General features: G+C 44.7%; 2 protein-coding genes across 2 annotated transcripts; one reads left to right on the top strand and one right to left on the bottom strand.

The window, feature by feature from the left end:
• Positions 1 to 81: 81 nt before the first annotated feature.
• On the bottom strand, positions 82 to 5,031 carry cdcp2 (CUB domain containing protein 2). The gene is made up of 6 exons (XM_053487294.1): positions 4,965 to 5,031; positions 3,732 to 4,082; positions 3,310 to 3,651; positions 1,828 to 2,181; positions 602 to 780; positions 82 to 453 (listed from the first exon to the last, which is right to left on the bottom strand). Exons 1-6 carry the CDS (start codon positions 5,029 to 5,031, stop codon positions 142 to 144), a joined length of 1,605 nt encoding a protein of 534 aa, XP_053343269.1. The 3' UTR covers positions 82 to 141.
• Positions 5,032 to 6,453: 1,422 nt separating this feature from the next.
• On the top strand, positions 6,454 to 15,069 carry mrpl37 (mitochondrial ribosomal protein L37). The gene is made up of 7 exons (XM_053487295.1): positions 6,454 to 6,943; positions 9,185 to 9,368; positions 11,236 to 11,351; positions 12,500 to 12,685; positions 13,382 to 13,533; positions 13,758 to 13,961; positions 14,897 to 15,069. Exons 1-7 carry the CDS (start codon positions 6,613 to 6,615, stop codon positions 14,975 to 14,977), a joined length of 1,254 nt encoding a protein of 417 aa, XP_053343270.1. The 5' UTR covers positions 6,454 to 6,612; the 3' UTR covers positions 14,978 to 15,069.
• The last annotated feature ends 1,304 nt before the right edge of the window (positions 15,070 to 16,373 follow it).

The raw sequence follows: 16,373 nt of genomic DNA, 5'->3' as shown, positions 1-16,373 counted from the left end.
CAATAAAACGAGAGCATTATTATACTCCTGCACTACCGTCAGCGCTGATGGTGCAGATAACACATCAACAACCCCCTCTCCTGTGGTTCTCTGAGTGTCAGATTTACGAACGTTGAAACCAGAAGGCATCTGTTCGAGTCTCTAGAGGAGCACGAGCCACACGATGGCGATGAGCATGAGGATGACAGCCAGCACGCAGACGCTGATGAAGACGATGTCGCTGGTCTCGTGAGCTTCAGGCTCGGCTCTCTGCGCGCTCTCCTGGCTCTTGGACTCCTCGGCGAGTCGGGCCAGTTCGTTCATCCGGATCCGATCCTCGGCCGAGATGATGCTGATCTGCGCCACCTTCCTCTGTGCGTCACACCGCACCTCGTACTCCTGAACGCTCTGCTGCTTTCCGTCCGAGAAGTCGATATAGAGCGTGTTCACCAGCACCGTGATGTTGTGACGTTTCTGTAAAAAAACTGTGTCATGCTGTTACAGGAAATTAATCAACGACTAGCAACCTTACTCCTTGCATACATGTTAAACAAACCTGATGATGACCAGAAATAAAACCTGAAGTGAATTAGCACCTGGAGCAAAGACCTCGGAGTTTTACCTGACTCGCAGTTCCACAGTTGACGAAGCGAGCCAGGATCTTGTAGTTCGACGCCGTCATCTGGGCCGAACATGACGGGTTCCCCAGGTACACGCTGTCACGGTCCAGCTGGGGCAAAGCCTGCTGGGAGATCTGGATCTGAAACTCGGTTCTGGTGCAGCTCACGTTTACTGGAACCACTGACACGCAAAGAGAAAAACATGAAAGCAGTCACATAATCGTGGGTGTAAACAACTGATACACTACAGCGTGTCATTCCCAAACTTAACAAGGTGACGACTCAGTTTGAAAGTCTTCTGCGTCTCACTTAAACCTTTAATCACAACTCTGATCAACACACAATATGAGATAATGATATATACAGTTATTTAAATGTTGTCATAATGTTGTTTAAATCCAGTGGCTTTGTTATGTGGTTTGAATGTAAATACAAAATCAGAAATATTTAAAATCTTAGTTCAAAAAAATTTATTAATGAAAACTTAAATGACCTCACATGCCCACCTGCAGTACCCCTACTGTCCACTAGGAGGGCAGTAAAGTGCGTAATGTTCTTTTCTAAAGTAGAATGATTTTCTAATGTCAAATGATTTTGCTTAACTGTGGGCTAATGTAACTGTTCCAAGCATGTTTAAGCTAGGCTAGGCTAAGTGGTGATATTCTGTAAGTACACTACCCGTCAAAAGTTTGTACGCCCCTTCTAACTCCATGGACGTTCCTGATGTTTATTTCCGGCTACACTGAAGCCGTTTATCTAAAAAATACACAATAATCTCCTTTGAACAGTTGATATTGAGATGTATATCTGCTACTTCTGCTCTGTGAAGCTTTATAACGGCTCTAATCTGAGGTGCTGGTTGTTAATTGGTATCTAAATGAACTTCTCCTCTGCAGCAGAGCTCAGTTTTGGTCTTGTTTTCCTGGGAAGGTCTTCATGAGAGACAGTTTCATCATGGAGCTTGATGGGTTTTACAAACACAATACAGTTCTTGCGAGAACTGTTCCAGAACAGCCGCCCTTTATGTCTTAAAATAAGATCTGACTATTGTTATTATGTTACTTAATTACATAATGCCTTTTGTGTTATTTTACAGTTTTGAAATCTCCAGTATTGCTCTAGAATGTAGAAAATAAATCACTAAACATTGAACATTAGAAGGTCTTTCCAAACCTTTGACTGGTACACGGTAGTAAGTGCACGGTATTAAGTGTTTGTTCAACTTCACCTCCCATGTAGGAAGCCGAGAAACCGCTGAACGCAATGTTCCGGTCCGTGTTGAGGACCACCAGCAGTTTGTTTGCCCTGGAGGTCACGGGTGGAGGCCGTTCAGCGCCACACCAGCGTCCCAGCAGGACATCGCTCTCGCTCTCGCCATCGTACGCGGCGACGGAGTCAAAATCGCAGGCGTCGGTCAGGCTGTTCTGATCCTCCAGATCCATGACCGGGAAGAAGAGTTTGACCCTGTAGCCCGGGGGCAAAACCACGCGCCAGTGGCACTTCATGTTGTTGGGGTAGATGTTGGGGTAACTGGGGCTGCTGAAGTTCCCGCTGATGGCTTTCAGCACCTGCTGGCACTCACCTGATAAGACACGAAACAGGGTTTAGTTCATTCTACTTCTTTCTTTTAAGATGGAGGTAAACTTTCTATGACAAATAAATCAAGTTTGGATGTGTATTTTGTGAAATAATATTCGCAAAATTACTATTATACTACTGTTATCCTACTTATAAAGCTATATTTCCAGAGATATTCGCTCGCCTGCCTTCACATGCATATGAACTTGAGTAACGTCCTTAATTCTTAATCTATAGGGTTTAATATGATGTTATGATGTGGCCCCGCCCTCTTTGCAGCTATAACAGCTTCAGCTCTTCTGTGAAGGCTTTCCGCAAGGTTTAGGTGTGTGGGTTTATGGGAATTTTTTTGACCTTTCTCCCAGAAGGGCATCTGTGAGGTCGGACACAGATGTTGGACGAGAAGGCGTGGCTCGCAGTCTCCGCTCTAATTCATCCCAAACGTAATCTATTTGGTTGAGGTCAGGACTCTGGTCAGGCCAGTCAAGTTCTTCCACACCAAACTCACTCATCCATGTCTTAATGGACCTTGCTTTACGCACTCGTGCACAGTCATGTTGGAACAGGCAGGGGCCGTCCCCAAACTGTTCCCACAGTGTTGGGAGCATGAATTTGTCTAAAATGTCTTGGTATGATGATGCATCAAGAGTTCCTTTCACTGGAACTAAGGGGTCGATCCCAACTCCTGAAAAACAACCCCACATCATAATCCCTCCCCCTTCACCAAACTTTACACTTGGCACAATGCAGTTAGACAAGTACCGTTCTCCTGGCAACTTCCAGACCCAGACTCGTCCATCGGATTGTCAGACAGAGAAATGTGATTCCTCATTCCAGAGAACACGTCTTCACTGCTCTAGAGTCTGGTTACCCCACTGCATCGAATGCTTTGCATCGTACTTGGTGATGTAAGGCTTGGATGCAGCTGCTCGGCCATGGAAACCTGCTCCATGAAGCTCTCTATGCTCTGTTTTTGAGCTAATCTGAAGGCCACATAAAGTTTGGAGGCCTGTAGGTTGAAAGTAACCAACCTACTGTATGTGCACCATGTGTCTCAGCACTGACCCGCATTGTGATTTTATTGCCCACCAGTTCGTATCTTTATATACCTATAAACTAAGTGAGTTCTTACCCGAGTAATAATGAGCCTTAAATCCTCTTCCTCCAATATTAAAGTCTGACTTAAACACGATCAGCAGCTGATTGGACGTGGAGACGGTGTTTGGCGGCCGCTCGTTCCCGCAGTAGTTCCCGATATGACGGTGTTGCACTGTCGGACCGTCGAACAGTGCGATGTAGTCAAAGTTACAGCCTTCGTTATTCTCCAGCTGGAAGTCGAGGAAGACCAGAGTGACGGTGCTGCGGTTGGACACGTGAATCGTCCACGAGCACTCGGCATTATTACTGTACTCGTGAGGATACCCTGGGCTGGAAATCTCACCCGAGAGTCCCGTCAACACGCCGCCACACGTATCTGCACAACATGGAGACTTGAGAATCATTACATGTACGATGTTAGTGCCAAACTGTCATGATTCTTGAGGTTCCATTTACCTTTCCTGTATCCCACCAGGAAGCCCGAATGAGCCACGTGCCGGTCAGAGTGGAAGATAATCGACATGATGTTCCACGAGGAGCTGAACTGAGGAGGCGAGGCGTCTCCGCAGAACTTTCCCAGGAGGTTCCCCTCATCCTCCGAGACGCCATTGTAGATTTTGATGTAGTCGTAGGCGCAGTCAGCGTGGTACTCCAGCTCGAAGTGGTGGAACGTCAGGAGCACGGAAGAACCCTCGGACACCACGATCAGCCAGGAGCAGTCGACGCTGTACGGGTAAAGACCTGGGAAATTCGGGCTGGAGATGTTGCCGCTGGAGGTAGGGGCGAGGATTCCTCCGCATTTTACACCTGCGTAGAAACAGATGATAAACCCACATTACTCCTTCTTTTTTTTTTTTATAAAGTGTGGGATCATCAATTAGTGTCATTACGGTAGGTCTGCTCGTCCAGAACTTACGGTAATGTTGTGTGTTTGAAAGAAAAATAAGAGGCTTCTTCGCTAAGATTTATAGTTTTAAAAGAGTGTCTGTAAAATTCTAAGAAACGTTTATGATTAAATAATTCTGCGGCGTTATGCTTTTGCCTGGACAAAATATAAGCTTAAAACATAATTAAGCTAAAAAACAAATATTTTTATCAATATTACTGTAAATATACGGTATATCCTCCGTTGTTATTATCCTTGACACCTTGAGATGTAACACATCTGACTCCTTCCTAAAGCAGAATCACTTTTTCTAACGATGTGTCGAATCAGCTCTTTGAGTCGACTCTTTTATCAAAGTTTTTTTTTTTCATTTTTAATTATAAATTATTATAATCATTAGTTTCTTTTATTCTTTGTGCCATTACTCTGTCTACTTCGGTCTGTTCACCCTGACACCTCTCACCTCCCCAACCATTATTATGAATCACTTAAATACGATTCATATGATTCATTATCGAGATGATTCTTTTTAATTTTTGGTGTTACAGGCTCATTAATGTTGATCTATTTGTATTTACAAATAAAAGACACAAAAAAGACACAACATGCTCTTCGGTAATGCTAATCGATTCACCTAAGACAAATGAAGGAAAGAGTGGACTCATTATAATCGACACATGACGAACTCGTGCTCAGTTTTAAGCGCAAATTGTTCAAATCCAGGTAAATAAAACAGAAATCCATTCACGGGCCACAGTGTGTTCCAGATCTGCTCATAATACAGTAAATATGGTAAATCCTACCTTTTCTGGAAGCAGCTTTGCTGATTATGAACAGCAGATGAAGATAAAGAGTGATCCTCAAACCCATGCTGTATCGCTCCTGATGATTTTGCGATACTTTACACACTTAAGACGAAGAAGAAACACAGACGGCGGAGTGTGTGAAGTCTCGATGTGGAACGTGATCGGTTCAGGGGTTCACACTGCCCGCTAAATTTTAATGAGCGATATCAGATACGCGCAGGCGACGGCTCATGGCACTGTTTGGAGAGATGGCATTAAATGTTAATGTGTCGGGCACAAAACACTCGTTAGGACTCCGGGCTCCAGGGATGATGTTTAGCCACAGGTAGAGTCTCAGACTGAGCTGTTAAGGTGCTTCCTGTGTCTGTATCACGCGCTGTTATATACACACATAAACAAACGGAGATCAAAGCGGTCAGAGCTCCAAATTTAGAATGAATCAACCAAATTTTTGATTGGGTCTTTGAGTCAGGACTTTAAGTTGGCGTTTTAAATCAACTCTTAGATTCAATTCTTTTAGTTGACTCTTTGCGTCAGCACTCTGAGTCAGCTCTTTGAGTCAGTACCTTGAGTCAGTTCTACATTTACATTCATGGCATTTGGAACACGCCCGATTTTGAAATTACTTACATAAGAGCTTTGACGTATCTCTCTCTTTAAAAAGATCATTATACAATACTGGTTCAGTGAGTTACTGATCATCAGGTCCATCAGTCTAAAACACTGCTGGAAGAGTTTTTTTTCCTGCCCATTCATCTTCGAAGGTTCAGTTTTCATAGTGCACTTGCCTTTTTTTGGGGAAAGCCATGCTGTGTCGAGCTTTCGTTTGTATTTTGTGAGGATTTGGGCGGTTTGTCGGTGCATCACTGTCGTTTCTGTGACTAACTCACACTCTGTGTATTTTTACGGTAAACTATTGCGTTGATTTGATTGGGTGAGTTAAGTGATGTGCATAGCCACGCCCACTTTGAGAAAAATAGGAATATGTTCATTCAATGCTATGATGTAATCTAGTACATACAGTAACTGCTCATACCGACACTTCTACTCAACATTTTGATTTCACTTATGGCTCAGATTTAACGTGTCATTAAATTCTATCCAGTCAGTTTTGCGTGATGCTGTGACAAAATCGACTTGACAGACAGACAGACATCCGATTGATGTTACATTGTAACCAGGTTTAAAACACTTGCCTACAAACCAAAGTTTCTGCAGTAAAATAAAGAATTTACTTTTGCCCTATTTAATTAAAAACCCACCCTTACATTAGTTTTCATGTTTGTATTGTACTAAAATTCACAAAAGTGTTATATAGATAATTTAACAATAATTAATTTGCTTATTTGTAAAAAAAAAAAAAAAAGGCACTAAGAAATGAAATTGGTGGTTATATCGTATTTGTCCAGCAGGTGGCGGTCATAACGCAGCGCACACACAGTACGCAACATAAAACAAAAAAAGAAGAAAATCGAGACACGTGACTTGGTAACATGGCAGCCTCCTGAAGGAAAGCGAGACAAAATGTCAAACCCGGCTGTGGGCTGTTTATAAACTGTGTTTCTGTGGATTATCATCATCATCATCATCATCATTATTGTTATTAGGAATTATATTATTATCAGTGTGTGTGTGTGTATAAAACATGAGTGTAAGAGCGATGTTGAGCCGCTCGTGCCGGAGGATGAAGCCTGAAGGTGAGCTGTTGCACCGCTGTCTGTCTCTCAGCTCGGGCGCGCGCGGTAAAGCTCTGCCCCGCAGGAGGCCTCGCGAGGTTCCGGAGATTCTCGGGCTCGAGCGCGTCACGTACGCCGGGAGGCAGCACTTCGTCCCCGGTCTGAGCAAACCGGCGATACCGGACTGGACCCGGGACTGGCACGACCCGCACCGATACACAGCTCCTGCAGCACACAGCATGGATCTGTACACACACACACCGTGTTACATCTACACTCAGAGGACCAACCCGCTGGAGGGTGTGTGTGTGTGTGTGTGTGTGAGAGAGAGAGAGAGAGAGAGCAAGAAAGAGTGTGTGAGAGAGAGAGGGGGCAAGAAAGAGTGTGTGTGTGAGGGCGCAAGTGTGTATGTGTCTGCGTGTGTGAGGGCGAGTGTGTGTTTGTGTGTGAGGGCGAGTGTGTGTGTGAGGGCGAGAGAGTGTGTGTGTGAGGGCGAGAGTGTGTGTGTGTGAGGGCGAGAGAGAGAGTGTGTGTGTGAGGGCGAGTGTGTGTGTGTGTGTGAGGGCGAGTGTGTGTGTGTGTGTGAGGGCGAGAGAGAGAGTGTGTGTGTGTGGGCGAGAGAGAGAGTGTGTGTGTGAGGGCGAGAGAGAGAGTGTGTGTGTGAGGGCGAGAGAGAGAGTGTGTGTGTGTGAGGGCGAGTGTGTGTGTGTGTGTGAGGGCGAGAGAGAGAGTGTGTGTGTGAGGGCGAGAGAGAGAGTGTGTGTGTGTGTGTGAGGGCGAGAGAGAGAGTGTGTGTGTGAGGGCGAGAGAGAGAGTGTGTGTGTGAGGGCGAGAGAGAGTGTGTGTGTGAGGGCGAGAGAGAGAGTGTGTGTGTGAGGGCGAGAGAGAGAGTGTGTGTGTGTGAGGGAGAGAGAGAGAGTGTGTGTGTGAGGGCGAGAGAGAGAGTGTGTGTGTGAGGGCGAGAGAGAGAGTGTGTGTGTGAGGGCGAGAGAGAGAGTGTGTGTGTGTGAGGGCGAGAGAGAGAGTGTGTGTGTGAGGGCGAGAGAGAGAGAGTGTGTGTGTGAGGGCGAGAGAGAGAGTGTGTGTGTGAGGGCGAGAGAGAGTGTGTGTGTGTGAGGGCGAGAGAGAGTGTGTGTGTGTGAGGGCGAGAGAGAGTGTGTGTGTGTGAGGGCGAGAGAGAGTGTGTGTGTGTGAGGGCGAGAGAGAGAGTGTGTGTGTGTGAGGGCGAGAGAGAGAGTGTGTGTGTGTGAGGGCGAGAGAGAGTGTGTGTGTGTGAGGGCGAGAGAGAGATGTGTGTGTGTGAGGGCGAGAGAGAGAGTGTGTGTGTGTGAGGGCGAGAGAGAGTGTGAGGGCGAGTGTGTGTGTGAGGGCGAGTGTGTATGTGTGTTTGGGCGAGAGAGAGTGTGTGTGTTTGGGCGAGAGAGAGTGTGTGTGGGAGGGCGAGTGTGTGTGTGAGGGCGAGTGTGTGTGTGTGTGTGAGGGCGAGAGAGAGAGTGTGCGTGAGGGCGAGAGAGAGAGTGTGTGCGTGAGGGCGAGAGAGAGAGAGTGTGTGTGTGGGGGCGAGAGAGAGTGTGTGTGTGAGGGCGAGTGTGTGTGTGTGTGTGAGGGCGAGAGAGAGAGTGTGTGTGTGTGCGTGAGTGCGAGAGAGAGAGTGTGAGGGCGAGTGTGTGTGTGAGGGTGAGTGTGTGTGTGTGTTTGGGCGAGAGAGAGTGTGTGTGTTTGGGCGAGAGAGAGTGTGTGTGGGAGGGCGAGTATGTGTGGGAGGGCGAGTGTGTGTGTGAGGGCGAGTGTGTGTGTGAGGGCGAGAGAGAGAGTGTGTGTGCGTGAGGGCGAGAGAGAGAGTGTGTGTGCGTGAGGGCGAGAGAGAGAGTGTGTGCGTGAGGGCGAGAGAGAGAGAGTGTGTGTGTGGGGGCGAGAGAGAGAGTGTGTGTGAGGGCGAGAGAGAGAGTGTGTGTGAGGGCGAGTGTGTGTGTGTGTGTGAGGGCGAGAGAGAGAGTGTGTGTGTGTGAGGGCGAGAGAGAGAGTGTGTGCGTGAGTGAACGCGATAAGAGTGCAAATGTGTGTGTGTGTGTGTTTGTGAGAGAGTACAATTAATTTCAGTGCATTTACTTATATGTAGTTGTACTTGTATATTACTTATAAGTAACTGCTACTCGTCTCTCTCTCTCTCTGTTGTTCCCAATTTTCTGTCTGTCTCTCTGTTCGTCTCTTTCCCTCTGTCTCTTTCTCTCTGTCACTTTCTCTCACACTCTTTCGTCTATTTGTCTCTATATTTCTGTCTTTGTCCCTCCCACTCTTTCTTTGCCCGTTTGTTTTTTTCATTCTGTCATGCTCTCCTTTTTTTGTCTTTCTTTTCCTACTGATGTCTCTTTTCAATGTTTGTCTTTCTCTCTTTTTTATGTATTCTTTTTGTTTTTTTGTCTGTTTGTCTCTCTCCCTCTGTCTCTATCTTGCTTTGATCATCCTTCTCACTTTCTTTTTTTATGTCGCTCTTCCTGTGTTTGTCTTCTCTCTCTCTCTCTCTCTCTCGTCTCTGTGCAGGTGTGAGACAGGCGTTGTGGCTGACTAAGACTAAGCTCATCCCGGGTTTTCCCGCTCAGCTCCTGGCGTTAGCTGAGAATCCGTCCAATCAGCTGCAGGATCAGGACGATCGCGTGCAGGACGCCATCAGACACGCCCGCTTCTGGGACACCAACCAATCCCGTCCTCCTAAAGAGCGATACTGGTGAGAGACCGAGCTCGATCTGGTCACGGTTTCGGCGCTGTCTGTCCTGGCGTACGGCCGGAGTGTAGAGTTCAGCTCAGGCTGATTAGTTTCTTTTAGCTTAACATCCCGAAGTGTGTTCCCCTGCAGCGTGGCAGGAGGGGACGGACCAGAAAAGGGTTGACCCTGGAGGGAAGTGTTTGTGTGTGTGTGTGAGTGCTTTAAGATAAACCCGCGTCAGCAGAGCACCGTCTGATCCATCAGAATCCACTATTTAACAGTTAACTTTAGTTTAACTGTTGGGTAAAAAAAAACCAACAACAGTTAATTGTTTTATTTGTATAAAAATGTGAAAGCAGACCCATCTGTTCTGAGTAAGAGTGATGTAACTCCGGGCATATTTTAAACCCCGTGAATGACGTAGACGATCTTGGCGTGGTTCCTCTCCGCGTCAGCGCCATAATGTCCCTCTCCGGCCTCTGTCCCCCTGCCCGGCTCTCGATAATTGGCTCGTGGCATTTGGCTCGGCGCTGCCCCTGACGGCGTGGTGAATTTAATGACGGGGCATTAAAGGCAGCGCGGCGTGCCAGACAGGCGGGGGGGCGACGTGTTAAGCCTTTATTAATGAAACGTGGCTGCAGGGAGCCGGCTGTTCAGCGCCGCATGTTCAGCAGGGCTTTGATAGACATCGTCCCCCTCCCTGACACTGCCCTTTGGAGACTGTTTCATCTGCCCTATGGTCCGGCGACGCTCAAATACAGAAAGGCCACGACTTAATCTAACATTTTACACACAAACATACACACACACACACACGATAATGCAGGGACTCTGGAAGAAAGTTTACTTGTGGATCCTATACAGAGCGTAATACATTGGAATGTTACGTTATTGTCTGTGCATCCCATAATTTCGTTCACTAGGTAACATCTATCAGAGTGATATCTGATCTTTAGTAAAATGATAAAATGTTGAATGGTTACTTTGACATCAGGAGTGTACAATTGCCAACATTTACACCTCACGCACAGCATTAGCATATTTTGGCTGTTGCCATGGCGATTAAAATACATCAAAACACTCAACACTCCGGCTTTTCCCAGCTAAAGGCAATGGAGACAAAACAAAATACTGTTTAAATAAGTGAAAAGAATGCAGGATGCAAGCGACGTATTCGCAATTACTTTTCACGTGAACTTTGACCTCTGGATTCATGTATTTTAGAAGTTTTGTGATTGCAGGATTTTTGCAAAAGCTTTGGTGGTTTTAAACATTTAAATAATGAAAGTAAAGGTACAATTTGCCGTAGGGGATCATTTAATATTTTCTTATTATATTGTTCTTCATTTTAAAGACTAGAAACTTTTTAGTTTCTGTTTAGTTGTTTATTTTGGAATTTTTATTGATGTATATTGGTTGATTTGGACTTTATTTTATTTAATTTTCTTATTATTGTCTGTTTCTGTTTGTAGCTATTTAAGGATTGTACAGCACTTTGGTCAGTGTGTTAAATGTGCTTGACTTGACTTCTATAAAGTATTACTTTGATGATGTCGTGTTGAGTATTTTGTATCTTTTTTTTGGTTCGTTTGATGTTTTCCTTTCATGTCAGTAATACAAGATTAAATAAAAGACTTGTATTTTTATTCATGTATCACTTTGTATATTATAACAGTTACTTGACATGCAGAGCAGCATGCGTTTATAATCATTTCGTAGAAATTGTGTAGTAGATGAATGAATGGATATACAGTTTATAGATGTTTTGTTTACCCCGTCTGCTGTTGTTTATCTTTTCTCTTTTCAGTAATAATGACAACATGTACTTGTATTCCTTTCTGTCTTTGTCCATTTGCTAACCCCTTTTTTTTTTTTGGCTCGTCCGCAGTCCGTCCCTGTTACACAACCTGCTCCACCTGTGCCGAGGACTGCAGGTCTCTCATCCGGCGCTCGCTCACAGGATGCTGGCTGAGAACTACGTCCTGTCGGCCAGCTGGACCAGAGGTGAGGACGCGACCGGAAATGATTCATCTGCATCGCTGATGCGCTTCTGTTCCGTACATTAATTACAGACCGTTACACGATTCATTCTCAGGGTTCTCATCGTCACAAAGCTGTCTTCTGTTGTGCATGAATTCGAGCTCACACGTGACAAACATGTAATTATTCATAGAATTCTGGGAGTATTATGTCAGATAATACATCACATTAAATCGTAGACTTCAACATGATAATTATTTTCCATCACCCTGAGACATATATCGAATTAGATTATAAATCATGTCGCACATCCGAGTCATTTACACCTCACGCACAGCACTTGCACTCAATTTTTTCCAAATCATGTCATACATCTGAGTCAAATCGAACCCCGAATCATGTCGCACCCTGCGCCGTGCCGTACACCCGAGTCATGTCCTATGTTGAATCATGTAGCACTGAATCACACTGCGCTGAATCATATATTGAATCATATTATATATCTGTATGATCTCACATCGACTTATATCACGTTAAATCATATTGAATTGTATCATACGGAGTTGTATTATGTTAAATCATTACACACCGCAGTGGTAAAGTGCTCGCCCTATCATCCCGAAATCGCTTGTTTAGAGAGAGCTGATTGGCCGAGCTCTCTCAGAGGGGAGGGATGAGAGGTACTTCGTGCTCCCACATTAATGACGACTCTACAGCCAATCCGAGGCGTCTATGAGCTCACGCACGCGGAAGGAGCGGATAGCGCTGTCATCTGAGTGTGTTACTCCGCCCCTAACGGAACGTGAGCGAGCAGTTCGAAAAGATGGTCGGTGACATCATATGGTTCGGAGAAAACGCAGGATAGTCCTCGCCCTCCCGACTGAGTGGTAGTAGTAGCCTTAATGTGGGGCCCCCTAGTGACGGGGAAGAATTGGACACGACTAAATTAGGGAGATTGTCTTGGAACCCCCCCCCCCCCCCCCCCCCCCAAAAAAAAAAAAAAAAAAATGGTTTGAATACATCTCAGCTCGTTAATCAGATGACGAGTCACACATTTGTTAAAGCAGTGACACGTCTCTAACGCCCCCCACAGGCCATGGTTCTCTCACACACTTCGACCCAAAATCCAGAAGTGAAGTAACCCCTCCGTGTGTGTGTGTGCCGTGTCTCAGGTGAGGATCAGTTTCAGGTGCGAGGGCAGAACGGCTCCCTGTTGAGCAGCACGACTCCGCTTCCTGCTTTGGCCGGAGACGAGGAGATCCGAGCCACGTCCAATAACGTCCTGGAGACCTTCTACCCCATCTCTCCCACCATCGACCTGCAGTGCACCAACGTCTACCAGCTTCTAAACCACACGGGTGAGAGTTACCCTGAAACCCTCTACTGCCCCCTTCATCACACTCTGTCTGTTTAAGATTCCCTTAAACCTGAACTCATCTGTCTGTCATCCTGTCTGTCTACCAGGCTTTGTCAGACTGGCAGACAGTCATAATGTCTGTCTGTTGTTCTATCTGTCTACCTCTCTACCTTCCCTTTTCTACCAGACAGAAAACCAACCTGTCTGTCTTCCAATCTGTTATTCTGTCTGTCTCTACACCAGCCTGCCTATCATTCGATCAGTGTATGTGTGTCTGCCATGCTTTCTGTCTACCAGTCTTTGTCTCTCTGTCCGTCTATCAGCCTATTTGTCATTCTGCCTATCTGTCTGTTGTTCTAGACAGACAGACAGACACCATTCGGTTGACCTTTGTGCTTTCGTTTTTTTGTCTGCCATTCTGTCTGTCTCTCCATCTCTCCCAGTCAGTGTTTGCGTCTGTCTGTCTGTAACTATTTGCCTACTACTGTTATTTTGTCGGGTGACTATCTGTCTGTCTACCAATATGTCTGTCTGTCTCTCTCTTTTTTTTTTTTTTTTTTTTTTTACTATTTTGTCTGTCTTACCGTCTGACATTCTGTCTATTATCGTGACTAATAATACAAGAATTCATCAGCAGCTTTTGTTCTCACATGCATGTTAAAGTATCTGAAACTTTTGTGTGTGTGTGTTCGTTCAGGTTTCAGAGAGGATTACCCGTACCCTCATGCTCACACACTCTTCATAACGGAAGCTGGAGACACGCCCAAACTCCAGCCCGAGCAGCTGAGAGCTAAACTGCTCATGTTTGCGTTCGGGAACGCCCTGGCTCGCGCCCGCGCCCTGTATGGGGTGAGAGCTTTCTCAGTCACACCGGCTGTGCAGAAATAAGTGCACCCTCAAATGGGGCCTGGAGCAGGAATAACAAACTGTGTGCTTATATGTTTACAGAGTTGATAGCTACAGATATGATCTGATGTTTAATAGCTAATTAGGGAGCACTTTAGCTAGTACTTAGCTTTCATGCTGTTTTAGCTTATTAGCAGATAACAGAGCTCGCTCGTATCTCCCTGCAGGACGAGTCCCGGGTTCTGGAGAAGCCCATCGTCGTGCAGAGCGTCGGCACCAACGGCCGTATCTTCCATTTCGTGGTTTTCCAGCTGAACACCACGGAGCTGACGTCAGACAGCGGCGTGAAGAACCTGGCCTGGATCGACGGCGATCAGCCGCTCTACGACTTCGCCAAGGTCCGGCCTTTCATCAAGAAGAAGGTGGTGAGGGTACGTGAGCGCTTCAGGAGGGTTCTCTCAATTCCCTTCGCTTTTCATTTTCACATCGTCACTTTAACTGTTCCTTGAGACTAGATTTAAAATCCAAGAAAGTCTGGAGCTTTGGAAGCAAAATATAAAATAAATGAGGCATTTCAAGTTGATTGACCGAGCGCTCTCAGAGGGGACGGGAGGCACTCTGGCGCGCTCGCATAAACCGGAAGGAGCGAATACCACATGCAGCGGTCGGTCGTCCGGCCTCACGTAATTCAGAGGAAACTCGATAGTCTTTGGTCCTCTCTCGATTGGTAGTTGTAGTCTTGATGTGGGAGTTGAGTACGACGAAATTATAGAGAGAAAATTTCCAGAAAAAACAAAAAAACAGGCTATTAATGCTTAAAAAAGGTTTTAGTCTGGCTGAATTAAAACAATTCTGCAACGAAGAGCGGGCCAAAATTTCTCATCACAAATGCATGATTGCAGTTGTTTCTGTCAAGGGTGGCACAAGCAGGTTATAGGTTAAGGGAGCAAATACTTTTTCACATAGGGCCAGGCAGGTTTGGACAGTTTTTATTTCCTTTAATAAATGAAATCATCATTTAAAAATAGTTTTTTTGTATTTAATCGGGTTATTTTTGTGTAAAATAAAAAGTAGTTTGATGATATAAATCATAAGTACAAATATTTTTTTTTTATGTAAATCTATCCATCTACTTAGGATTTTTTTCATGGTTATGGAAAATACTTGTGCCTGATTGGCTGGTGGATAAAAATAAAAAAAAATGTAGAAATGATTATTAGCTTTTAAGAATTCTTAAGGCTAATTTTAGGTAGGTTTTTATATGTGACATTATTTGATACACACAATGATCTCCATTGGTGTAGAATCATATTACTCATCTATCTTCACACCTGTACTCTCTCTCTCTCTCTCTCTCTCTGCTCAGGTTCCTGCTGGTTTGTCCGGATATCAGCCTGAAACCTTCAAGAAATTCCTGGCGCTCTACCTGCACGGAGCCGCAACCTGAAACCGAGCGCCTGCTGTTTGTGTTTTCTCCTGTAGGTTTAATATTTCACTGTAATGTACAATAACAAGAACAGAATAAAAGAATAAACCAAAGTCGTAAAGTCCTGTGTGATGATCAGATAAAGGTCAGTGTTGAAGTTTCATGTCACTACTATAATCAAATTAAAAAATTTTTTATTAAAAATCTTTCTCTGGTATAAGTGATGATGTACAGAAACACCTTGCAGTTTTAGCTGAATGACCTTCAAGTCGATTGGTTATGCCTGACTCCACCTCCCCTCAACACTGATTCGTTCCCTCTAACAGTGCAACATACTTCAATGAGTGTGTTTTATCCTTCACCTGGGAGCTGACCAGAGAGCACATGCCTCGATCTGTTTATACACGTTTATTTAGAGAAGAGACAGAAAGAAGAAGGTTTGCATTCGTCATCAGTTCCATGGACAGTAAAATAATTTAATCACTCATCATTTCTGTATAGATTTACTCTCTGAGGAACCATGTAAACAAACATTAGAGCAGAAAAATATTATACAGCGAAACGTGTGTGTGTGTGTGTGTGTGTGAGTCCAGAGCAGAGACAAATGTTTTTCAGGAAAAAAAAAAAAAGCTATGAAAATAGATTTAAAAGGGTTGTGTCCTGGTGTGGAGAAAGTGGTGTAGAAAGTGAAAGTAAAAAAAAAAAAAGAAAGATCTTAAACCCCATTCCTGCACAAGTGAAACGTCGCGATTTATGATCCATCATTTTATCAGAATCCCAGGATCTACTACTGTATTACCGTTACCATAGCAACAACTTTCTGACTGCTGGAGTAGGAGCTTATTTAACATTTCCAGAAGGAGTCTCCAGTGTGAGAGATAAAACTCTTACTTTTTTAGGTTTTCAGACATGATTTCATTACGATTACAGTTAAACAATTTACGCCTTCTCTGTAGCTGTGTTAAATTAAAAAATTACATTCTTTAGCTTCCAGAGTGAGGACCCGACGGGCTGGTGACGGAGCGGCTGTTGGTGTAGCTCACAATCGGAAGATGTGAAAACGCATAAAAAAAAGTATTGTCTCTCAATTTATTTAACAAATAAACGGTTACGCCTGCGGTAGAAGAAGAATATAACACTTCAAGAACTCAGGGTGGTTCAGGCCGCTCTGTCTTTTTTGATTATTTTCCTAAATCAGCACAACCCGGGAGTTCTGTTCCTGACTTAAAAACAAAACAAAACATGTATTATTACTTGTGTAAATATAGCGAGCTTCTAGTTACGGATATTAAACGAAGCTCGACGCATGCACACGTAATTTTTTTATATTTTTTTGGACGTGAACGAGGAATTGAGGATTTAAAAAAAGATATATACATATACAGATTTATTAACAAGTCATTTGGAATGTGCTGAG

This window comes from Clarias gariepinus, chromosome 25 (genome assembly GCF_024256425.1).
Source record: "Clarias gariepinus isolate MV-2021 ecotype Netherlands chromosome 25, CGAR_prim_01v2, whole genome shotgun sequence".
Classification (NCBI taxonomy): Eukaryota; Metazoa; Chordata; class Actinopteri; order Siluriformes; family Clariidae; genus Clarias; species Clarias gariepinus.
The sequence above is the reverse complement of the archived record's forward strand: the minus strand, read 5'-3'. Positions and strand labels throughout refer to the sequence as shown.

Excerpts from the sequence above, each read along its gene's own strand:
- cdcp2 (XM_053487294.1), bottom strand. The coding sequence starts at position 5,031 with ATGGGTTTGAGGATCACTCTTTATCTTCATCTGCTGTTCATAATCAGC. Across the intron at positions 4,083-4,964 it reads CAAAGCTGCTTCCAGAAAAG|GTGTAAAATGCGGAGGAATC; the intron begins GTAGGATTTACC and ends GTTTCTACGCAG. Across the intron at positions 454-601 it reads ACTGTGGAACTGCGAGTCAG|AAACGTCACAACATCACGGT; the intron begins GTAAAACTCCGA and ends GTTTTTTTACAG.
- mrpl37 (XM_053487295.1), top strand. The coding sequence starts at position 6,613 with ATGAGTGTAAGAGCGATGTTGAGCCGCTCGTGCCGGAGGATGAAGCCT. Across the intron at positions 6,944-9,184 it reads GAGGACCAACCCGCTGGAGG|GTGTGAGACAGGCGTTGTGG; the intron begins GTGTGTGTGTGT and ends GTCTCTGTGCAG. Across the intron at positions 13,962-14,896 it reads TCAAGAAGAAGGTGGTGAGG|GTTCCTGCTGGTTTGTCCGG; the intron begins GTACGTGAGCGC and ends CTCTCTGCTCAG.